Genomic DNA, 26,804 nt, shown 5'->3' on the forward strand with positions numbered 1-26,804 from the left:
TACTATAAAAGTAACAACTTAATAGAAGGCTAGTTGTCGCCTGCGGCTTTGCTCGCATTTATGGGTTGGTCTTCTGGTGCTAGGTATAAAAAATTAGCATATGTTCTTCCTTAGGGTTCAAGCTTGCTTCATACAGTATTTAATCAAATTAGGTTTTATGATTTGGCAATGGGTGCGTAACAGAAAGACAGAGCTATTTTCGCATTTTTAATATCACTAATATAGATAAAACACATCAGTAATGAAAATCTATTAACGTAAAATAATTATATCGTAAATTGTAATTGTTATTAATAATTTTCTTTTTTCTATTTTCGGATATTTTCAGTTATGTGGTTTTGTTTCTGAACCTTCAGATGACATTCATTGAATCTGACTTTTTGTTATAAAAGATGGATACTTACAATAAAACCCGCACCAAGGCTGAAAAAGTAGCCCTGAATCTTAAGAGGTCTCTATAATGTTTAAGAATCTTTTACAGCTACGTATGCTTCACACGAGGCAACTAAACCCAGTTAATATATTTTTTCTTTTTTATAGTATACGTAGGCGGGCGGGCAAATAGGCCACCTGATGGTAAGTGGTCACCACTGCCCATGGACATAAGCGCTATAAGAACTATTAAAAAAATGTTACATCGCCAATGCTCAACCAGCTCTCACTGTGGCTCACTCACCCTTCAAACCGGAACACAACAATATTGCTGTTTGACGGTAAAACGCTATTTAGTGGTAAATACCTACTGTTTTTAACATAAACATTAACAGCCTGTAAATTTCCCACTGCTGGGCCTCCTCTCCCTTTGAGGCGAAGGTTTGGAGCATATTCCACCTCGCTTCTCCCATGCGGGTTGGTGGATACACATGTGACAGAATTTCGTTGAAATTAGACACATGCAGGTTTCCTCACGATGTTTTCCTTCACCGCCGAGCACGAGATGAATTATAAACACAAATTAAGCACATGAAAATTCAGTGGTGCTTGCCTGGGTTTGAACCCGAAATCATCAGTTAAGATGCACGCGTTCTAACCACTGGGCTATCACGGCTCTTAAGTCTAAGTGAATACTATACTAGTACTATATTAAAAAAAACTTGCTTACGGATGGTCTAATTGTGTAGTATTTTTTTAACACTTGTATCTGTAGTCTTCATAAATTTATCCTACTATTTGTTTCGTATACTTTTGATCCACACTTAGCCAATAGTAGCTTTTGAGTAATGCCTTCCTATAAAAAAGTAAACCAATAATACTTCCTTTGTTACTCGGACTTCGACGTGGCGATTTAAGAGGATCCCATCGGTTGATCGCGTATTATTTGTGTTCCGAATTTTTGAATTAATGTATTGCACAATCTAAATATCGTAATTAACATTGGTGTTTAGATTCTTTCAATACTCGTTCATGACTCCGTTACCCGTCCGAATTAGTCGAAACTTCATTCCGGTTTTTATTTTTGTAATCCGATTTCCGAACGAGCATAACGAGTTTACCGATTTTCTTTGCCTCATTTAGATGCAACGGAGGCGGAAATAAAATGTGTCGACTGTGACTGTTTCGATAAAAATTTTATGGTATTTGAACATAATTAAAATACACTGAATTTATTGCCATGAATATACATATGTATATATATAAAACTAGAACTGGTTTTCTGTTCAATAATGTTTATGTGAGATCAGCTTCGTTTGTTATAAAGCTGCCGAATCTAAGGTTATAGGTTTAAATTTATATAATAATTTCGAATCTGGTAAAAAGTTATGAAATTTTTCCATCCGATAATTTTCAATAGTTTATACGTCCATGCCTCGGATAGCACATGAAGCCGTTGGTCTTACGCCGGAACTCTGACTCTCCGGTCGTGTCGGTATACCGTCCAATCGGATTAAGAGTGTGAGGGAATAGAGCGTTCAGCTGTGTCTAAACCAACACTTATTGACTATAGTACTTAGCTCGTGCGTAACTGGCTAGCACTCGGTTGCCGCTGATCTCTTTGCATCGGACATTACACAAAATCAACAATCTGTTTACTACGCACACAATAACAGATATAAAATAGTATTTCTATTTTAGGTTGTTATTTAAAAGTAAAATTATCTCTTGTATTAAAGTAGATGCGAAAATCGTAACAATGAAAAATATAAGTTTAATAAAAGCTACACAAAGAAATGGCTAATTCCAAAAAATAGTTTTAATACCAAATTCTAGTGATCGAAAGTTTAATTTAATTGATTATATATTCTCATTTCGTTTTTAAACATAATATTATATTAAATTATCAAATCTCAATCATACAAAATATTAACGGGAAATTTAAATATGGAAAAACTTACAACATTTTTAATATTAACATATCGTTACATACGGCTGATCATTTGTGCTAAAGTTGCAACATTGTTTTATTTGCTATGAAAGCGAATTGCAAAATTGTAATTTATGTACGAAAAACACACAGTTATTTACATTTGATGACCAACTAACCTTTCATATAATGGGCGTATTTGTCATTTTATCTGCGTCAACAGAACAGCAATAACATTGGAGCCAACTTTTTTACTTAATACTGAGTAAATAAAGAATGAGAATATTGTTTAAAAATATTTTTTTTCTGAATTACTTACAAAATCTTTATTTATTCTATGAATTCATATTTATTTTTAATTTAGCATTAATACTACCTACCAATTACTCTACGTCTAATGATACTTAATATACGTAATAATTTAAATATATCGAGGAATATTCCATTACGAATACTACGCAGTCGATTTGTTATGTGACGAATTTCAGTGAAGTTATTCTGTAATTTCAGATTCAATTCTCGGTCAGCCGTGTTCTCTAAGAACTCTAATCGTATACCTTGCGAAATGGCGAAATCGACGTAAAGTCTACTTAATGCTAAAAACTATTCTTTAAATCTTATATTTTAAGTTACTGTCGCAAATTACTTTCCTACGTTTAACGATCATGTTCTACGTTCTATCAATCTGTGTAACGATAATTTTATCTTACAGAACAGCTCGAATCGTAAATGTTGGAAATCGACATACGATGATACATTGCTTTGATGAGACTCCTTTAAATAGGGTGAACATTGTATGCCATTATCATATTGTGTACTCTTTTATTATTAAGTCTATTAGTTGGTGGTGGGTTTAGCGCAAGCCCGTCTGAGTAGGTATCACCCATATTTATTATTGTAGTGGTCTGGTTTGAAGGGTGAGTGTACCAGTTTAGCTACAGGCGCAAAGGTCATGTCTTAGCTCCCAAGGTTGGTGCCGCATTGGCAACATAAAGAATGGGCGGTGTTACCATTAGGTGGCCCATTTGAACGTCCTCTTAGCAATGTCTTAAAAAAATAAAATACTACCGACGTCGATTTTCGAGTTTATTCTTACATTATTGCTTCACGGGACCATTAGAATCGACTCAGTAAAACGTCAAATCACTTCTATGTTATAATGTATGTACCTCGTACATTTATCACATGTAACGTAGCGCGTGTTATGCGATAATGTTGCCAGTTCTATTTAACTTTATGACTGTGTAATAGAGCTATCAGGAATACGATATAAGGAAAATAGTGTCCGCTCATTATCTCATTGCTCATTCAAGATAAGTTTCCCTTTGTGTGTTTATCTTTTTTTTAATTTAAATAAGATATATTAATCACATACGTACATATTAATTAAAGCTATGATTGATTATTTAATTCTTACATATAAGTTAAGATAATTTATATAGATGTTGCAATTATGCGTTTGAGAATTGGAAAAATGTAATAAGGTTATTTATTTCTTAATAAATCTGTTATGTAGTATAATCAGTTAGTTCTGTGAGTAACGCAAAGAGGGTGTCTTTGGGAATGTTTACCCTACTAGGCTGCTTCCCACCACAATTCGGGTTGAGGCGCTTATGTACTCGATTGATGACCTTAATAAATTTTCCTTATAGGGCTTTTATGATACCCACGGATTAAAATAGGTCTCTTCTACCTTGTCGAAGCCGCAAAGTTAGAGATTTTTTTTTAAATATTGTAATGTTTTATTATATGTGTTTACATACCTGCCTCCTGCGATCCTTAAAATTTAAAAGCATGTGGATTACAGTTCCATCGCATGTGCACTTAGGAAAATTAGTTTTAAGATTGGTCTTAGCCGAAATTTGTTTATAAGAAATAGTACTTGCTTGCAAAAGTTTGTAATATGTATTTATAAAAGCGAAATACCACTCACTGATTAATCACGAAATCTCAGAAACTATAACACCTACATACTTGAAATTTGGTATAAAAGTTCCCTATAGGGTGTAGATAAATGCTAAGTAAGGATTTTAAGGAAATCAACCCCTAAGGGGGTAAAACGGGGATTGGAAGATTATGTTTTATAAATTTCGCAGGGGTAAAAGCCGCAGGTTCAGCTAGTTTAATATAAATTATTCCATACAAAAGTATGATTTTCTAAATGCTTATGTATAACTTTACAATTAATAATATTCCGTTAAATCTGCGCCGAATATGAGGGAGACCGAACGATAAAAGAGCTTTATTTAATTTTTATCGCATGTATCGCATTGGCTAGCTTCCAAACAACGCACAAACATTCCTGTATGCACTTTTTGAATAGAATTACCATATCATAAAACAATTTATTTTATTATACGAATTAAATGCAATAAAACGTTTCGTTTGTAATGTATATTATTGAGTTTTTTTTAAAGCTTGAGTTCGAATGCAATATATATACATAGTAAGTACATATTATAATAAATTAATAAATAAATGTTCGACAACATCACATACATTACTCTGATCCCAATGTAAGTAGCTAGAGCACTTGTATTATGGAAATCAGATGTAACGACGGTACCATAAACACCCAAACCCAAGACAATATAGAAAACTAATGAATTTTTTCTACATCGACTCGGCCGGAAATCGAACCCGGGACATCGGAGTGGCGTACCCATGAAAACCAGTGTACACACTACTAGACCACGGAGGTCGTCAAATTATAAATACAAAATAAATGTATTTAAAACTCATTGGTAATCTCCTGAGATCGTTTTTATTTTTATATAGGTAGGCAAATGGGCTATCTGATGTTAATTCATCAGGTCATAGTAATTTGTTTTGTGGATAAATATCTGATGAATGTTACCTTTCCAAACTATCTTGCACAAAGCTCTACAACGTATCCATCATATATTGAACCTGCAAACAGCAAAATTTTAGTAATGTCGTGTTTAGGTTTGAAGGATGAGTGAGCTCTAGTGTAACGGGCACCAGGGACATGACATCTTAGTTCCCAAGGTTGGTTACGCATTACTGATAAGTAATATATACAGTACCAATATCTATGATCAGTGGACCACTTACCATCTGGAGGCATATATTAATATATCGGATGAAATATTTTTTGGGAACATTTGCACTGTTATGTACTTGTTCTTAATATTGATGTTTCTAGATTATTTAGAGATTAATTTACTTGTAGTAAAAAATTTTTATGGCGTTTACTTCCATATATGGTTGTAAGTCTTGAGGTATTGATGATACGGGTCTTGCTAGGTCAGAAGCAGGTTTAAGTTGAAAATTTGACACACTCCAGCATCCTATGAGAGATAGAGGACTCTAGCTGTTTTAAAAAAATAATATTTAGTTTTTTTTAAGTTAAATTATAATTGAATAAAAATTTATTTAACTTTTGTTTGAAATATTGATAATTTATTTGAAACATAATCACTGTTTTTAAAAAAATATATTTACGTTTATATTTAATTAGTAGGTTAAGTACCGAGAGATGCGATGTTTAAGTAATCGCATGTAAGAATTCTCTCGAGATATAACGACGTCGGATGAAGAAGGCGAATTATTCATAAAATGCATATTAAGATAATAAAAAACGTTATGTCTACTGTGTCGAATTAGTTTTGAAGGCGAATCGTTGATATAAAGCATTAGCGATTTTAATTTATGTTAGTTTTACACACGACCGTGTTGACTGTTTATAAATTAGCTCATTTTTTAATCGAAGCGAATAAGCATAGCCATTCTTAAGTATGTTTTTTTTTTAAATATTATTATTAATCATCCGCAGATGGTAAATGGAAATGATTGTGTTAATTGTCCAATTTTACTTTGAATGCTTTCATTATTATTGGATGACTTCTGTTCGTATATAAAGAATTATATCAACAAAATTACCGATATTGTGTATATATATATATTTTTTTGAATACAGGAACATTATTAAAGCTTTTTAGTTTTAATCCCATAAAAAGTAAAGACACTACAATATACGGTTTAGACTTTTTGTTATTGATTTTATTACCTTAAAAAATATAGTATCGCTAAATTTATACCTATCAATCTATTATCAAGCTGACTCATTAAGTTTCGTCTTGCCAGTCTTGAAACTGTACTTAATTAATTATTTTTTTTATTCTTATGTTGTTTTTAGTGTGAGATTATTATAGATCAGACCTTGATCGAGTCTGGCGTCACTTGAAAACACAGAATTCCGATATCTGACTAGACTTAATAATCCCCTTTTTTTCTATTAAATCGTACGAATTATTTGAGATAGATTTTGTTTGTTTGGTTTGTTCTTGGATTTACGTAAGCTATTCAAGAAAGAGATTACATTTATATATTTACAAAACTTAAAGAGAATAATATGAGCGTGTTTAATACTTTTTTTATTTTGAGTAACAAATATTAAATACCCATGCATTATAAACCTTACAAAAATTAAATCTGGATACTTGTTCGGTGCCTGGGCCCAACATAGTTGGCGACGGGGATGATAACGACGCCGACGAATTAATAACTTAACTATTTTTTTTGTTAAAATGTTAACTAAAAATGTGCCTTATTTATGATACGTCACAAATGATTAAGAATTTATTTAATGATATATCTCATATATCATTAAATAAAGTACCTAAAGAGTAAAATTGTATGAGCACTGTACGTGTACAGGCGAAGAGCTCGTTTGTCTTAATACTGATTGTATGTCATTAAATATGGAATAATTAACTTTAATTATCGTATTAATTTACAATTGATAAATAATATATATGCAGTTGATATTCCTATCACCTTGCTCGTTATTGAAAAAAAAAACGTGGCCATATACATTCATCAATTCCCAAACAAAGGTTTCTTTCAATATAAATATTCAGCGAACTTACGTACTGAGTCTAAAACAGAAAAAAATATATCGCATTTTCTCGTGTTAAATGAACATATAGAGTTCAATTGTCGTCGTATATTATAAGCACTACACGATTTTACTATTTGCATACTTCGGTTACCCGCTAACAAACAGTGAGGCGGTGTTTCTTTGTACAATCAGCGGCAATACAAGCCAACATTTGTGTTTACATAAAATTATAGATATTAAGCTCGCGAAGTCAGAATTAAGGCATAAAAAATAAAATGGGAATTATCATCTTTGCAGATATCAGCTACATTAAAATAATGCTATCCCATTATGATAAACAGATATTAATTGTACCCCAACGTAATATTTCCGACGACAAGTATGTATTTACTAGCAAAATTAAAAAAAAAATCAAAAGCAATATATGAGCGAAATGTTTAACGGGAACCCGTTCTATAACCTGTGTTCGCTTTGTCCTAATAATTATACTTAAATACACTGATATGTCTGCGAGTTTGTTGCAATGGATCCATTAAAATATTCTCATGTAGACGACACGAAAGACTGTGTTTAAGACTAAAGAATATGAAATTAAAAATGTCAATGTCCATAGCGTTGACCTAAAAACCCAGTCGTTTATCTTTTTATAATATATGCGAAATGTAAATATATAAAATTAAATCGAACCTTTAAATAATATATAAAAAAGAAGGTTAAAACCAATTCTGAATAACAAATTTTTATGTTGTATTTTTTTTTAAATGCCGACTAAAGTAAATGATTTTTCCAATTATGACAGTTTCATGTTAAAAATAATATTTGAAACTACAATGAGACGTTTCACCAGTACCGTTTCAAACATTACGAAGCTACTGTTAAATATTCCGTAGCTTCTGTGGCAGAGAACTGCACCTTAAGCACTTTATTCATTATACTTTCAAATCATCAATCATCTCCGTTACGATTTTCAGCTTCTCGTAATGTTAACATAAATATAATATATATTAAAGTACGAAATAAAATATATGTATAGTTTTAAATTAAAGCTGAGAGTTGTTAACCCTGATCGGCTTGCGGAAGTCAAATGACAAAGCCTTAAAAACTGGTAATCTATTGAGTGTCACCTAGTTACTAACTATTAAGTATATGAGACAAAGAACAGCAGGTCAGATAATATTGTATCGTGATCGCAAGACAACGTGCCTTTCATGAAATAAAGACTTATTCGTATTTTTTTTTAAACACGTATTATAATTCCGCGGTTTTAATATAGCATACCGACGCGGGAACAAGGATATTATCATTCGACATAAAGGTCACTTGGTTTGAGGAGACCGGTCAGCCTTGAGCCGTGTAATTCACTTTCGCACTCGACAGTACATGGCCCTTCGTGTGGCCTCATTTCTCAACACTGTTTGCTTTGTTCTTTAATGTTCTCTATAGCGAATTTGTTTACTCTGCTTTTTTCTTTAAGATTATTTGGTCTGTTCGCCCACTGCCTCGCCTCGTCGAATTACCGTGAACACTTTCTTTTGTTCCGTTTTTATCATTCAAGATTACGCTACTCGTTTAAAATCAAGTCGTAGATTTATTTTTTAACGTTCATAGCTTCTGCTTCGATAACTCTAAGAATATATTGTGGTAAATAGTTCGTCGTCGAATTTATATCTTATTTGCTTTGAAATTATTATAGCAATGACGTCCAAGTCACCTTGGTAAATGCGCATTCAATTTAGACTTCAGATTTCAAACTAGCGATATGAACAATGAGATTTTGAAATAAGCTTCAAAATATAACTCCCTCGGATGACATTCGACAAAGTCATTCCGAAAATTAAAATGAGAATATAATACTAGAAGTCAACCGACTGAAATGTGTTTTTAATTTATCATGTTACAAACGTTATTTAAATAAATCAGCACGTTTACGAGAATTCGCTAAAAATATTATAACAATGTAAAAATAATTCCTGCAAACAAACAATGGAATTCTAGTCCAGTCTAAGTCACTTATAAAAACACACACGTCCCCAGTAATTGAATTAGTGTATTACATTGTTATACAAATGTATGACTATCATTTGAATACTTTAAAGTCGGGCGCTGGCTGCATAGGAATGCCAGTTGAGTACCTTCTCCCGAATGTGAATTTGTAGATTTATGCTTTGATATCATTGAAATGATCGTGTTACTAAATAGAAACACATTTTCTTTAATTACAATTTATTATTCCAATTATTTAGACTAAAGTTTCTCAAAGTTAAGAACTCTTAATTATCCCCTTGTGAAAGAACATGGCTTTGTTAGATATAAATATTGCTATGTTATTAATCGTATCAAAATTCGTAACGAAAAAGATAAAATAAATGTTTTTATTAATAATAATATATTAATAATAATGATTGTTCAAAACATAATCGTTGATAGTAATTATTATTTGTACATACGAATCGATTGCTACCGATATCGGAATGCCGGCGCAAGCGTCCCTTCTCCGCTGCTAAAATCCTTGGCCGCAACGGCCCTTGCCCCGCAAGTTAGCCTAAAGACTTTACAAATAAGTAATGTTGCCTATTTGCTTAGAATGCTTATGATATTGCATTATTTATTTTTGTAAATATTTTTTTGATGTGTTTGTGTATTGTATGTAAACTTGTATTAAAATTCAATACAAGTTTAATCAAACAAAGAAATAAAGCTCATTTCACATAGTATCAAAGTATGGGAAAAATATTCGAGAAACGATTAGAAAAGGAAAGTATAATCACGGAAAACGAGTTTGGTTTTATGTTTCCCCGATGGATTTTTGCACTAAGCCGACTGTGCGAAAAGTACAGACGAGTCCATAGAAACTTGCTTATAGTTTTCGTTGACCTTGAAAATGTATATACCTCGAGAGATTGTGTCGTGGACACTCAAATGAAAAGCAATGTAAAGAAATTTGAGTATGTGTAATGTACAGCTGTTCCCTGTACATACTATACATGGTCGGCCGGTAACTGGAATCATCAAAGGCCTGAAGGCGAAGGGTCGACTTCAAGCTCACACTTATTTTTGTTTCTTAATGGACTTTCTAACATCAGAAATACAATAATGTATTTGTACGTTGTACGCTGATAATATAGTTAAATTAAAGGCATAAAACTGATATTGATAAGTATAGATCATATAGATCAAAGTGTTGTGTCGGTAAAGGTAAGAAATTAAAATTTTGAGTTGTATGTCTAATGTGGTGTAAATGTATTGAACACGACACGAGAAAGTTAGAAGTTTAAAAGTATTTATCGTAAAGGAAATAAATATTTAATGCAAAGAAATTAATATCATACTAAAATAATGATAAAACAAATGTGTTTGAATATAAAGCAAGATTAAAACGAAAGAGTTAGTTGAAATTATTAGAGATAATATATATCTAATAGAAGAGATACCAACGCCAACCCCAAATAAACGGTTAATGAGAATTCAGTCTTGATGACGGTTTTATAAGAGAAAGATACACGATAATATGTATAATATAAATATTAAAAGTACTGACATATTCATGAAAACAAATATCGTATTTTTATACAATATATGTATTTTTATACAATTTAATTATACTTTAAAAATTAACTACTTATAGAGAAAAAATTAAACACTACTGTCTGAGTCTTGAAGAACCATCCTTTCTATGGTTACGTCTGAGTCTATTTTCCTTTTCAACGGAATATTTGTTTTAAATCTTCTGTTTATATCGCTCTCTTCTGTAATTTCATGTGCATCGTTATCGTAATACCCATCGTCTGCTTTAAATAATATATCGCATATAGCTTTTTGCACCGCTTGTATAGTCTTCTCAGAATGCTTCCTCATTTTATACTTAATAAAATTAGTAAATGCGTCTATTTCCTCTGTATTAACTGGGTCTGTAGAAGTTTGAACAGAATAAGTTTTTACAGTTGGATTTTTTTCTCGACTAGGCCCAGGTGTTGGTGCTGTCGTTTGATTGCTAGATTCTAAATCAGATTCTACATCTGATTCTGGTTCTAATTTAATATCATACTCGAAAGTATCATCTTGTACATAAATCGTTTCATTAGCAACAGGTGAATGTCCTATTGTGACTTGTTGACTGTTATTTTGTAATTGAATTTGAGTATCAGGCAATACTTTAATTTGGGAACTGTTGAACTCGTCGCTTTCGTCCTCCTGTAATATTTTAATATATTTTGTCGATTTTACATAAAACAACATTAGGTTATAAAAATTATAACCTTAGTTTAATTAAAATTTAGTATAGTTTTTGCAAGGACATGATCCAGTTCATGGATATTTTGTCCGTATTTAATATTTATGAACATACTTGTGTATAAAGATAATTTTGAATAATGACCCGTTAGTAAATTAAAGTTAAATATTAGACCAATATTTCCTGCAATGATAAACTCGTTAAGTTTATATTTACAAATGTGTAATGGCATGGCTATCTATTTGAGAGTAAGAGAATTCAACACCGTTTGACCGATCACGATGAAAATAGCACTTTTTTTTTTTAATAAGGGAAGGTTTTTATTCTTTTTACGTTATTGTAACTAACCACTACTTTTATGCCAGAGTAGTCAGCATATAAACACATTTAGGAAAGAATCTGTCAGGTTTTGCTAGTATACTATAATACGTATATAATTTGAACTTACTGTATTTAATAATTTTTTTCTTGATATTTTTCTATTCATCAGGAATGATAGTTCCATAAATGCAAACCATGAAGTCACATAAGATTTACCTGAAATAAGAATATTTAATTGGAAAATCATTTTTTTATTAAAAGTTTTTTATGATAATAAACTTACCAGACATCAGCCCCTTTCTAAATTTGGCCTTTTCTCTTCTGAATGACGACATTAATATGTTCATTTTGTATTTGCAGTCATTAGCTGAAATATTTAAAGCTCTCCCTATGGATTCCCACTCCTCATTCCGAGCTGCGTGTTTATAAAACAAAACTTGTTTCGAATCCCACAGAATCGATCTCGATTTGTACTCCCGGATTAGTTGTATACATTTTTCCTCGGTCCATATAACGTTTTCTTCAATATTATTCATTTTTTTCAATATAAACACGGCGCGTGTTCGTGTAAGTTCTCACAAACGCTGCACTAAATGAAAAATGGCGGACATGATCTGTCCTTGGCGTCTCGTGTAGTAAGTACCACGTGATCGTAGTGTATATACCCGTCTCTGTTACGATGCAACGCGGTACGCATGAGCGAGCGAGAGCGGGCAATGTTACACGCCATTGGTGCGCGAGCCAGAGCAGTTGCTGTATCGTACAAACTGTAAGCACACAGTATACTATAGCGTTACGGATACAATTGATTTGTACGGCTCAAAACGCGCAAGCGTGTGGATGTGTTCTGCCTCAATATGCCAACACGCGTCAGTTTCGCAACGTCAAATCGTATCTTATATCTGAAACAACACGTGAAATGTGTATAAAAATTATGAAGGAAGAACTACATATATTAAATTATTATTTGAATGTATATTCAACAAAAATTGTGGATACAAATTTATATATATACAGTATGTCGGTACGTCTTCACGTTTTAGAAAAATATTCGCAGTGGTTTGAGATGCATTCAATTGATTACTTTACGATAACTCCAGATATAAAAAAATATTATTCACTTTTTCATTTTGATTAAACAAAGGTTTTTTTGACATAACTAAATATAATAATTAATTATTTTCGATTCCAAATTAAATATGAATGTATCAGAATAGCATTTACGTTTTAAATTACTTTATTCATTACATATTATAAAAAAATATACAATTGATTTACACGCTCGAGCGCCGACTCTGTCTTCGTGAGCCATTCACGTCTCTACGTTTGAAACGCGTTGTTGATTGAAACAAAGTCGCGTAACATTTCGAAGCGATCATTTGACGTATACATTTTTTCGTCGACAATTGTCATGTATCCAAAAAAACTCTAATTTACGATACACGATGTAGTATCGTGTCTCTTGAATGTAAAAATATACGTACCTATTTGAATATAATATTTCTATTATATTTAAAAAATAATGTTTATGTTAATCGTAATGTATATGATTAATATCAGTTATGTACGTGTTTATGTTTATATATATAAATATATATATATATATATATTTATATATATTAATGATAAACTTACATACAAAGTATGTGAGGTATGTTTTCGTTCGTATGTGTGTGTGTGTGATTCGCGATATTTATTTTATACCGATTTAGAGAACTACCACGCCGCTTCGCGTTTAGTGTAGTGGAACATTCTTTATTCAAGTAAGCTCTTATAAGCACTTTTGTATCGTTATGTTACGCGATTAAATTATTCAATTTAAGCTTTCGGAATGTAGATTTTACCGGGAAGAACCGGCAAGAATCACAGTAGTTACTCTTTTTCTCATATAAAATACATAGACAACTATCTAAATACAATCAAACGTTTATGTCCTCTAAGGATATCAGCGAATGCTTTTTAACCTCTATCTCAATTTTATTGGGAAATTAAAAAGATAGTAAAAATCATCGCTGTAGGTATTTTCTTTTTAAAAAGCGCAGGCTTTATGAAACCTTTAGTGAAAGTGCGAGCGCGCTTCGCTTACGAAACTATTGCGGTTGACTGTCAGCGGTACGGGCTACTGTTGGCGAGACATTATCAATAGATAACGAGCTCAGATCCTTGTCGAAACCAATAAAATTCGTTCCACGTTCAAACAAACTTGTTTGCGTCCTGAACACATTCAAGGCTGCTAGTTTACGTATATTAATACAGAAATATGTACAAATATTATTTTTTAAAGTTATTTTAATTTCATTTTAAAGTTGAATATGTCCAAAATCCGAATAAAAATATGGTGTGCCACTTACACCTTTACCTATGATTAATTCCAGGGTATTGAATCTATTAATTTTAATTAATTATACCTCAGAATAACTAATTTATAATTGTAACGATAAAACATTTTATACAATAAAATAAACATATAACATCAAACGTCTAAACGTTTTAAAAATATAAATAAAATTATTCTTCAAAAAAAATACCTGTTATAATAATTTTATTTATTATCCTTAAGAACAATACTTTATATAATTAAGTAGTGTTTACTATTCGTTTGAGTTATATTTAATTATAGTCAAAACTAAAAAAACCGCCCCGCTAATTAAATTATCTTTGTGAAGTAGAATCCTGTAAGAGCCTGTTAAAGGCAAATAGGACAAGATTTAATGGACAAGGTAATTAGTTATGGTATTCCCATTCCTGTTTGAGCGAAATTTTGAATAAAGGACGTTTGATGTAACGTTTTTACCAAAATATTTAATTACCAACTGTGTTTTATAAATAAATAAATATTGGACAGCATCACATACATTACTCTGATCCCAATGTAAGTATCTAAAGCACTTGTGTTCAGAAGTAACGACGGTACAACAAACACCCAGACCTAAGACAAAATAGAAAACTAATGAACTTTTTCAACATCGACTTGGCCGGGAATCGAACCCAGGACCTCCGAGTGGCGTAACCATGAAAACCGGTGTATACACTACTCGACCACGGAGGTCCTCATATATAGATAGATAAAATAAACCAATTGTCCAAATTTGGATAATTCTTTTCCAAAATATCGTGTGCATTCACGATCTTTCCGAACGAGATAATATATATTCAAAGGAGTAAATGAATAATGCGAATAACGTAGCGATATAAATAAACCACGGAATTTCACCTTACGCGCCAGTTAACAGTGAAATTGGTATACCGGGTTGATTCAAAGGGGACATCACACGAGCGCACCGGAGCGCGATTCCTGACGTGCCCCTCGACTGTCTACATGCGACTATTTACACCTACTTTCAAAATGTTTCCCTCAAACTGCAATGCATTATAAATCTTAATACATGGATGTATGATGCACAATGCCATATTACGTTTGTAATTATGCAAATTTTCTCGACCGGTGTGCATAATGAATTTTTGTGTTTTATTCTTTACACTGATGCAGGGAATGTGACCTATATTTACTGTACGTACAACTTGAACTTTTTAGTTGGTTACATATATTTTCAGATATTCTACCGCCAAACAGCAGTATTCAGTATTGTTGTGTACCGGTTTTAATGTTGAGCCAATGTAATTACAGGCCCAAGGGACATAAAATCTTAGTTCCCAAGGTTGGTGGCCCATTGGCGATGTAAGGAATGATTAATATTTCTTACAGCGCCGTTGTTAATGGGCGGTGGTGACCACTTACCATTAGATGGTCCATTTGGTCGTCGTGATGGCTCGTCTTCCAACCTACATCATAAAGAAAAAATATATAAAACTACGAATTTTCAATGTATTGGTATTGTCCCTATTAGGAATTAAATTCTTTTTATAGGATGTTTTTTCCTAAGCGCGTGAAGGTAGCTCAGAGCACTCAGAAGTAAATGTTTTTTGCGTCCTGAACGCAACGTTCATACAGAATTGTTTCACCATTTTCATTTTTCTGTCATTGGGTCCAAACAAGTTTTAATGTATATAGGAAAATCATAGGGCCAATCTGTTCTCAAACAATTAGATGTGGATTAAACATATAACCATTTTTGGGTTTATGTTCAATCCAAGTTCTGTAAACATTACGACTGCATTTGATACGATTACAGAACAGGGAAGCGATGCAGTATCAGTCAGTCCGAATCCGAAGTAAGCTCGTTAATTCCGCTCTCTGAATGAACGAACGTCGAAATGCAGTGAGCAGATTGATTAATTTCCGCTTGCGATTTGCTGACAGATAAATCCACTGTGGACTGAAACTATGCTGTTTGTTATTACCATTATGATGGACGGAATTAAAATTCAGGACAAAACCATATTATGATTACAGAATGTATAATAATATTCCATCTTCGTAATGTTACTATCAATAACTTATGATGATGATGTCGTTCTGATCGATTTCGGCCACCAATCAACTACGCAAGACATAGTATACACAAGTGTTATAATCGGATGGAATGACCCAACCGGATCGAGATCAGGCGCAGGACCAACAACTTAAAGTGCTTTCCGAGGCATGGGAGACTCTACTTCCAGACTTGGAGCTCTAACTAAGACTTCGATAGAAAACCCCAATATTTTTTATCGACCCAATCTGGAGTTAGAACCTAGGATTTCTCGTTCTCTTGCCTTGCATCTAGTCACAAGCCAACAAGCCAGTCAATAAATAAAAGTCATCCAAAATGAAACCCGAAATAGAATATTTCTATTTAAGTAGTGTTGCAACATTTAGAAATATACGAATACATTTGAGAGATTTAAATTCACGTATACATTTTAAACCTTAAAGTAAATTAAAAGATTGAAAATCCTTTCAGAGAACTACTATTCTAGGAATTCGTAAGTATTCATGCAAATGTAATATGTTAATTTTCATAAGTGGACTTTACGAAACATTTTACTCGTATATAACCATTAAAATAATTCAGTTCATTGTCCACCAGTTGTTTTCTTCCAGTTTTGGGTAACGTCCAATAAATTTGAGTCTTTATGTTTATTTGATGATGTTTCCTGTCTGGACACCATCCCGTTAAGTGATATATTTACCGTAACGAGTAGAATTTAATAAAAAAGGTGATCTTGGCACGGCTCGGGTAAGCGGAGACAGATGAAACCGAGTGCTCAGTAATTATATATGACAATATATTAATATGTGTCAAGCATTTTAAAATTATCACATAAAGGCCAAGACCAATTTAAATAAATAAAAACTATTATGATCAAGGTATTCGGTATAAAGTTTCCTATGTTTTTGAGCAATGTCAAAACAATTTGCAAATTGGTATAATCGGATACGACCAAATTTTGAAAGGAATTTTTTGATGAGTTCATATCACAGCTCATGTTTTTAATTGTTTACTTTTCCTTTTCTTCTATTTAAATCGTTCATTAAATCGTGTTTTGTAATCAAAAAGTGGTTTTATAATTGGTGTACCAAAGAATCATTAAAAATAGAGAAACTTACCTACCTACATCGATTTAGTAGTACTAATTTATAATCTGTTACCTGGAATTATTTCATTTAAACATATTTTAAATAGTAAAATGTTTTTGTGATGCTGGTTTTAATGTGAAGGTCAGTTACGTAATTGTAAAACCGATATTGTATACTTTACTAATACTATTTCGGGCATGATAAAACGTATATTGATGTACCAAGCTGCCAATGCCCTAACCTTATTCTTTAATTGGTTTAAAAAAGTGATGACCGTTCTTATGTTCAATATCATGAGTTAAATATAAAATGACCAGTTAGGTAATTGTTTACTGTCTTAATATCGCAATACGAACGTCCGGACGATCAGTGCGCTTGTAAGGACGAACGGGCGCAGAACGAAAATAATTACAATACCAACGCGCTTCGGTGCGTCAATAAAGAAGCGCGGGCGACGATTAGGAATGTATACGGTACGATCAGCTCCTCCTGAAATAGTTAGGCACACCATTATATCTCTTTTTGTATGAACAATAAGAGATAAATTACCATGAAAAGCGAAGTTTATAGGAAACTGCAACACGCCGTGTGTAACATTGCAACGGTCAACAGTAATTACACACGATCTTTACGATGTGTAGACGCGCCTCCGCGTATATTGGTTATGTGTGGTATATTCTGTTCTGAGATAAATGCTACTTTGCAATCACGTTAAACTGTATTAAAATTTATTTATAATAACATGTTTATTATTATTTATAATTATGTCGTTTTTCTTTGAACGTTTTAACAGATTTAAAATATTGTTATAAAAGTAACATTTTTCGGAAGTTCAGCTTTTGTTGTAGGATTCTATAGATTTTATCAAACGATTGTTCGCTTTCCACCGTGACGTAGCTGCCGTTTGTGTCGGGCACCTCCTCTCAATCGACTTTATCTTGTTAATTGGAGAGCAGCAATGTCGCCCGTTCCACTTGTGCTTATTGTTTGCGCCTCGACACTTTCTAAAGTTATCTTCGCTTGGTATCTGTCTTTAATGATCCCTCAGCATTATTAAACTCCCCTGTATCTATACTTCACTGCTACCGCGTTCATGTTAAGGTCGAAATCGTGGCTTGTATCTTTTCAGCTCTATGGTAATTATTCACGGAAAGATACTGAGTTATTAGGGACCTTAAGCCGGTTAGTAATTTGACTTTTACGGCTATTTAGTTTATTAATATGCTCCCTTGCAGAGACATTGTACATTTACATTGCACTATCAGTGATGGCGTGTGAAAGAGATCAGAATTTCAAAATTCATTTCAGGTATTTTGGTTTCGTAAATTCAATACAATTAATTATCTGTTGTATTATGTAAGTCAATTCCTCGCTGAAAATGTAATATTGACTCTTTTGTTTCTATGTTAGTTCCTACATTCAGTATTAACCCAGTTTTATTGAGTTTTCACGAGTAGGCGTATTGTAGTAAATGTAATTTACAAACATTGTGAGCGCGTCTCTCATCTATTGTCTCGATTGTTCCAAATTTCTCGGCTCATTATTGACCTTAATTTGAGTTTTTTGATTCAATTACAGCACTTTATTGTACATTCTCATGTCGGGCGCAACCGAAGGGGGCATCTATGAAATACCTTTCGTATAATTACGATCTCAGCGGAGTTCTAATTCGTGAGTCACGGTCTAGTGAAATGGCACGCGGTTCATGATCGCGCTGCCTCTTTCAGTTATGGTGCGTGATATGACTTGTAAAGTATTGTTCCCAGTTTGGATTTGTCACCACGTCACACTCCCATAGCGGTCGCTTTCACCTTCTATTATAAGAGAAATTTCATATCACGAATCTCCCATTTACGCAGGAATTCTGTTACTATTCGATGATCACGCAAACAGTATACGTCAGTCGTCAGATTGATGGGTCCATACGCGGCTTTTGACGTCTTCCAATATGAGAACACATTATTGCGGAGTGCCGATAAATACACAATCATTATATTGTCACACCGCTGGCGGGTACGGCTCGGTAACGGTTCACGGAACTGGGACACTGCGACGTACGTAATCCTATTATGAGCTCGTTAATATAATCCCACTTAGATGTCGGCCTGAATATGCAAAACTAAAGAACCATCTTTATACTGTCGTAACAATCAACTTTAACGTATGAATAGATCGCTATTAAAATGTTGTTTGATTCAAATTCTGTTTTCATTATCTCCAGTGCAATCAGCACATGTGTTTGCGCTCATTTTCAAAGATTTTATTCAATCAAAATTAATGTCTCGTAAATACGGCACAAAGGATTTTTTTAAAACCTATATGGTTATCTTCCGTTCTGGACTATGGGCTATATTTAGTTTTTGTTACTCATAAACAATGATAGACGACCGACAAAACTCCGCCCTTGAGAACTGATCGTAAAATAATGAGGACAAATTATCCCATTACAAATAAACGTCTGTCGATCTGGCCGGTTGTCAAATTAAGGATGATTAGTAGAACGGATGCTCTAAATTCAGTAGGAAAATATGTTTTTTTTTTATCGAATAATATTATCTTGAATTAAATTTTATTAAATAACTATAGAATATATAAAATAGATCAAACAACAGTATAATATTGTGAATTAACAGCTTAGTATTTGATAAATAACAGCTTGATTGTTGGATTATGTCAGAGTGTCAATGTGTGCGCGTGTAAACGTAGATGTGTTGTGTGAACACGTAAACGTATATTATGTAGCCAAAAAGTAGCCTATAAATAAATATCAATTACTCTTTAGACGTCGAAGTTTAACTATATTATTCCTCGTACCTTTGCTATTTAATAACTCCATAAGCAATAAAATATTTTACGATTGTAGGCATAGTAACAGCGTACAGTCTGCCAGGGCATGGTACTTAAATTACGTGATCACAAAAGTCCAATTTCCTGAGGCCATTGCCGGGCGATGTTATCACTCGTGGGCGTTGTCACGATAAGCTCCATTTCTTAGATCTTAAGCTCGTTACACATACACTGGCTTTATTAGAGGAACTGTACGTGTAATGAAGTTCGTGCACGTCCACTGGTCGTGGTTCGAAGTCAGACCACAATGTGACGACACAATCGTATTGTGGTAGATTCTCTGATGAGATAGTGCTCGCGGAAATATTAGTCGCCAGAGACCGTTGTGACATTTTAAAGCGCGTTATTTTTTCCTACGCCGCCCGTTGAGTTAATTTACTTTCTGAGCCCTTAATTGGTTTTAGCTGTCCGCCTGTTACCGCTTTTACTTAAATGCCAATGGGCTTGAATTAATTTACTAAGTTATGCAAGATAGTAAGACCTCTTTCTATTTTAAGGCTGAATAAAATACAGTTTTTAATACTTAATATTTGTAACTAGCACGTCAATCCGTTATACGTTTAACGCGTTTTTTTATAACATTACTATATTTTTTTAATTAAAATTCGCTTCAACTAATTTAAAAATGGATTATAAACGTAATAGTAATTTCTCGATTTTTAACAAGGGATAAGATTTGGGTATTTTATTAAATTATATATTAAATATAACGATTTGAGTGAAGTGCTAGGTTTCTTAGTATATTTTTACTCAACTTGAAAATATATAATAAAAACAAACTGAAAGATAGAATCGAAGCGGAGGATGATTGGCTGGAAATAGAAGTGGCTCTGGCCTTATTGACCTCACCGTGAATACACTGCGAGGAAAAGCCGCCTGTCAATTGAAAATTGAGTAAGAATAATCCAATAAAGAGACACCAAATACTCGTTAACCTTACGACTTGTATTTTTTTACATACTCACCTCATTTTAAGTTACTCATAACCTCAGCTACGAGTACACAATATGACGAAATGGGATGAAACATCAAGATTGATTTACGGTTCAAGTGGCAAAAACATAAACCGTATATAGTCGAAATTCTTGAACCGTATGTAAACGTAACCTCGTTTCTTTATAAGCTCTCAGCGACTCTCCGTATATTGCTTATCAAGGGCGTAAAATTCTCATCTCATTAATATGAAAATGTGCTGAAGTTGAATAATTCTCCTTTTTGCACGTCTCGTTATTATACGTTAAGACGTTCGTGATTTAGGAGCCCGGAGAAACTTAGGACATGGTATTTCAATCTGCTGCCATGTAGGAGCGACATTATATCGACGAAATAAGTTTCACAGCAGATTTTCAACTCGTAAAGGAATAAGATATAGGTCAGATATATTCGACCGAATATATTTTCTTCTTTTTAGTCTTGAGTTAAATATTGAAGTTTATAGTTTGAGTTTAAAAAAAGTCGTTTAATGTTATAAATATAAAATCCACGCGATCGGAATGAGTTAAGGTTAAGAACAGCGAATTTTACGTGCTTTCCGAAGCACGGGTGCGTAGGCAATCCTAACTCCGAACGCTTCCGAGTTTTTCTAAAAACACTCAATAACTTTTTACAGGCCCGATATGGTATTTGAATCCAATAACTCGAGACCCGTAAGCGTATAAACTAAACACAAGCTCAATCAAGCCATAAGTAGCCATTTCAATATCAAGATCTGAGATGAAATGAGCATCACTCCAGGATCAAGTGATAATAAGAATATTATGTCAAATCATTGACTCGAATCAATCTTGTCGTGGTACGAGTATAAATAAGCCTTTATGCCGAGTTATTTCATTTAATCATAATTATCCATAATATACACAATGATTGATTATTATTGTTATTTATTTGGAATTCCTAGTATCGAGATTGTCCAATGGTTAGAACAAGTGAATCTTAGGCGAATATTGCGATTTCAAACCCAAACAAGTACTTATTAGTAGTTATTTTCGAGTGCTTAATTTATTCATCTCGTGCTCGATTGTAAAGTAAAACGTCTTGAGGACTGCATGTCACGGATGAAAATCTGCCACATATTTATCCAATCACACATGATTAGAGCATCGTGGGGGAATGAGGTGCAAAAGCTTTTCCCCAAGAAAAGCAGAGGTCTTAGTAAAGAAGTTGAATATTTTCAATCGGTTTTGTTATTTCATTTGGTATTTATATTTAAATTTTATTATGAACTACCAGTTTTTCATACAGTCGGACTTGTATTCTTAATCTTATTATTTTATCGTTAAAACGAACCTCTTGAATAAGAATAAAAAGGATATAAGAAAGATATATTTGAAATTAAACTCGTAAACGACGCCAAAGCCTTGTAAATTCTGTTGTATCATCAAATATCATTGAATACGGTCTCGTATATAGATAGGGGGTTAATTCTACTAATAAATTGTCTTTTTGTCGCAGAAGAATTGAAACGTAATCGTTGCCGTTTAGACGTTATCCTATTCTAGTAAAACAACGATCCAGTCGCAGTTTGGTTCAAGTTGGGTCGAAATAGAATCGAAAACGAATCGTATCCGTTATAAATTATTAGGATGCTCCCAGTTACGCTATTCAGCTAAGTTTTATTTATGTGAGGAATATAGTCGAGAACGTATCACAACTGTTATAAATTAGTAGAATTGTCCTCGAGATAAAACAAATTACATGTAACAAAATCCACTCGAGCAATCAGAGCGTGGTTCGCATATTTACACAATCATGTGACCTTGCCTTAATCAGAGCAAAAATAATATCAGATACGTGTATAAGTCGATTTTTTTTTTAAATTTATTATAAGACATCAAGTTCTCGTGGCCTTGATGGCGCGCAGTGTTGAATTTTTAATAGTTTGATCTGACCTGACTTATATTACTTTTACACCGCAAATGTATGGACAAAGATAAAATTTCATATTATTATGAACTTATAACAAACTACCAATTTACCTTAGCACGGTTAAAATAAGCGACCTACTTGGTCGGCATAATTTTTTCTGACAACTTTAACGATCATTAACATATTTCAGTCAATTTACACAAAATCCTAATGAATTATATACCTAAACAGTCCCCACGAAACACTCCGTCTATTAATGAAAACCGTATCAAAATCCGTTAAGTAGTTTTTAAGTTTATCGCGTACAGATGCGGCGTATAATTTATTATAGTGATGTACCTTAAAAATATAGTATTCTATATTAAATTCTATTTCGTACATTTCATTGACTTTAATTTGTAATTAATTATCAATTTACATCCAACTAAAGATTCTAATTTAAGGGATCAAACGGATGTACAGGAATTCTCTACGAAACTGTATAATACATACTTCACAATGTCTTGTTCGCTCAAGTGTGGCCGTAACTTTACAGATGATTCGGTTTTCGTTTTATTTGATCGCGCAGTTATATTATACTTAGTATATTTATTTTACTCCTATTTATAAATATAATAAAATTAAAACATAACTGGTACATTAGATATGTCAGACCACACTTACAGAATTTAAGAATTAAAAAAAAAACATTAAACACTGCGAGACAACGGTATTCCTTACGGCTGCGTCCGGTTATCTTACGTAGTCAGCTTGCGTGAAAGTTTTTGATATGATTATTAAATTAATTATTATCTCAATAAAAACTTAATAAATTAAAACGAGTATGTGATAATATTTTCAAATAATAAAGTCCATTGAACTCGATTATGAAGTCTAGGTGCTGTCAGTCTTTGATCATAAATGTAGATGTTAAAACAATTGTTGACGACAAGGTTGACGTTTAAGCGATAGAATTGGTTTTAGTCAGCAGTCGAACTTAAGAATGTCATCATGTTAAGGCGTAAGGAATAACACCATGAACATATAAGCTATATGTTTCAATGGTACATCACTATAAAAATACTATATATCTTCACCTTAATGCCGCCTTATCTTAAGATACTGTAAGCACTATCTTGTGATAAATAAGCGTGTGCGTATTTTATATCACGGTACGAATGCTTATATTTATAATAAAAAATAAACTTTTTTAAGGATAATAAATAAAACGAAAATTCATATAATGTCGTATCTTATTCGTGTAAGTACGATTTAATATTTTATCTTAAGTTATAATCATCATCAGAATTTTCATATATATCTCCTCTCCGATGCGCCAATTGTAACGATCTTGTGCCATACGTGTCCATTTAAAACCTATCATTTTAAAATATCATCGGACCATAGAACGTGAAGCCTGCTTAATCTGGGGCACCAATCCGCGGCTACTTTGGTCCACCTACCGTCTTCCCGACTAGCCAAGTGCGCAGACGTTCTGCACCTTAATCTTGCGATATTGCCTATTGTAACATAAAAAATATATTTTCTTAATCGTGTTCTATGACATGGTTATAAATTAAATCAGAATAAACAAAAAAACTTTTATATGATTTATCATATTCCTAAGCTAAGAAACATATCCTCTAAACTGTCATATAAAAGTGGGTGACGTGTGTAAAACATAACTAAACACAGAAGTACATAAATGTGTAACATCTTCGCAGCTACTCGTATACCATCCGCTTAACTATTTCGCCATTCGCGACACTTTAATATTTCACTGAGAGCTACTTGAAAATCTTGAAAGAAATTTTCATATAGAGTTTCGTGTAAGCAGAACCTTACAAAATGTCCATTCACCCATATACCGTAGCGTTCCACATCTCGGCGAAATAATTCTCGTCTCTTTTGAAATGCAGCGTATGAAAAGTGTAAGCGGAAAGTGTGAATTAATAAGAAAGTGGTTTCAGCGCTTTCCAGCGGTTACACGGGCACAGTTTTCTTGACCTATTTTTAAGACTATAAATTTATTGATTAGTCACGCGTACTTGTATGACCCAGATTGTATCGTATAGAATCAAATTTAATAGCTATGTATGGTAGTGAGTTCTTACTAATCAAACTATTATTCACTTCGATTAGTCATGATAATAATAAGCTGATTCCACGGCTTCGTTTAAGTGGACTTTGGCTAGGGAGATAAATATTGCATATATACATATATGTCTGTGTCTAGATTACAAACCATACATTGATTGAATGATGGTCCTGGTGGAAAATGGTCACCTCGCTGATAGATATTGGTTCCGTAGTAAGTATTGACCATTCTTTAGTTTACTATAGAGTCTTAGATCTTAAGCTTGCCTATATTTTTTGATACAAAGAATGGGTGTTTTTTATATGTTACATTCAAACATAAATAATTATTTATGTGTAAACATTTTTACAAGTTCTCGTACAAACCTTATCGTAATACTGACATTGAGAATTATAAATCAAATTCGTTTCGTCTTGCGAGTGCATTTTTATACAATAATACCATAGGGGTCGTGGATTTGTAGGGAATAAAAATATAACCTAGGTTAAAACATACTTCATACCAAATTCGGTTCAGTGGTTTAGTCATGAAAGCGTAACAGACAAACAGACAGAGATATTTTCGTATTTATAATATTAGAATAGATATAATCAATCATAGCAAATCTATCAGACTGACAAATAGGCCACCTGATGGTAAGTGGTCACCACTGCCCTTCTTTTACATTGCCAATGCGTTGGAAACTAAGTACATAATAATGTTTGCAAGTTACGTACGCACATTCATCCTTCAAAACCGTAACACACTAATACTAACTGTATTGCTGCTTGGAGGTAGAATGTGTAATAAGTGGTACCTACCCAGAGGGTCTTGCACAAAGCACTTCCACGACTTCCACGAAGAGAATATAAATATTTTTCGTTTGGCGTATGAAAGGAAATAGTATCAAGTAAAACAGTTTTTCACAACTATTAAGAATCGTGTTTTATCCGGTAAGCGAGCAATTAAACGATGCGAGGGATAATTCTGGATTCTTTAAAACGATGATTCCGTTTTTAATTGCGTTAATTGTCATCGCGTCAAATTATCTGACTTTACCTTTGTGGGAAAAGTGCCGCCTCCTCTATTAATATAAATATCTTTAAGTATCTTTACTTAAAGATATTTATATTATTAAAATAAAACTTAAATATAATTGGAGCGCTTAGTTACAATATCATCTGGGTTACAATTCATTTTTACAGTACAATTCTTTTATTTTTTTATCATATAAATAGGTGGACTGACAAGTGACCCAATTGACAGTGGGTAAGTGGTCACCACCGCCCAGAGACATTGGGGGTGTAAAGAATATTAAACATTATATTAACAATGCGACACCAACCTTGGGAGCAAAGTTGGTATGTCCCTGTGCCTTTCATTGCACCAGCTCAAACATTATTCCTATACTATGTATTGCTGTTTGGCGGTAGAATATCTGATGAGCGGGTATTACCAAGCGGGCTTGCACCCTACCATCAAGTAAAGCAGTAAACAGTTATAATCTTTGTTTCGCTTTGAAAGTGGAGGCAAGCAGAGACTAGTACTTATCGCGATCCTATAGTGTCTATAGTCGAAAGTACGGTACGGTCTAAAGGTACCACTTACCAGCAGGTGGCTCTTTAGCGCTTCCCAAAAAGAAAATATAAAACTCATAACATATTGAATTTCAATGTAAAAAATTCAATATTACTAAACGAAATATTTCCAAAAACTCGCAGAAAACGTTTCGGTTCATTCACTAATTGGATAATTCGTTTAAAAAAGCAAAACTGAACTCCCTTAACGAGGTTAAAATTCATTTATTCTTGTGTTGGAATTGAAGAAAAACGATTTCGCTGTAAGGACGTTTCACAC

At 33.0% G+C, this 26,804-nt stretch overlaps 2 protein-coding genes across 4 annotated transcripts in view; one reads left to right on the top strand and one right to left on the bottom strand.

Annotated features, from left to right (window-relative positions):
* Positions 1–26,804, top strand: part of Twin (twin) — a 191,432-nt gene that overhangs the window by 90,452 nt on the left and 74,176 nt on the right. The gene's annotated exons all lie outside the window — the stretch shown is intronic.
* On the bottom strand, positions 10,744–12,603 carry LOC135193544 (uncharacterized). Its single transcript, XM_064216481.1, has 3 exons — positions 12,002–12,603; positions 11,846–11,934; positions 10,744–11,357 (listed from the first exon to the last, which is right to left on the bottom strand). Exons 1-3 carry the CDS (start codon positions 12,252–12,254, stop codon positions 10,800–10,802), a joined length of 900 nt encoding a protein of 299 aa, XP_064072551.1. The 5' UTR covers positions 12,255–12,603; the 3' UTR covers positions 10,744–10,799.

Source organism: Vanessa tameamea, chromosome 12 (assembly GCF_037043105.1).
Source record: "Vanessa tameamea isolate UH-Manoa-2023 chromosome 12, ilVanTame1 primary haplotype, whole genome shotgun sequence".
NCBI lineage: Eukaryota > Metazoa > Arthropoda > Insecta > Lepidoptera > Nymphalidae > Vanessa > Vanessa tameamea.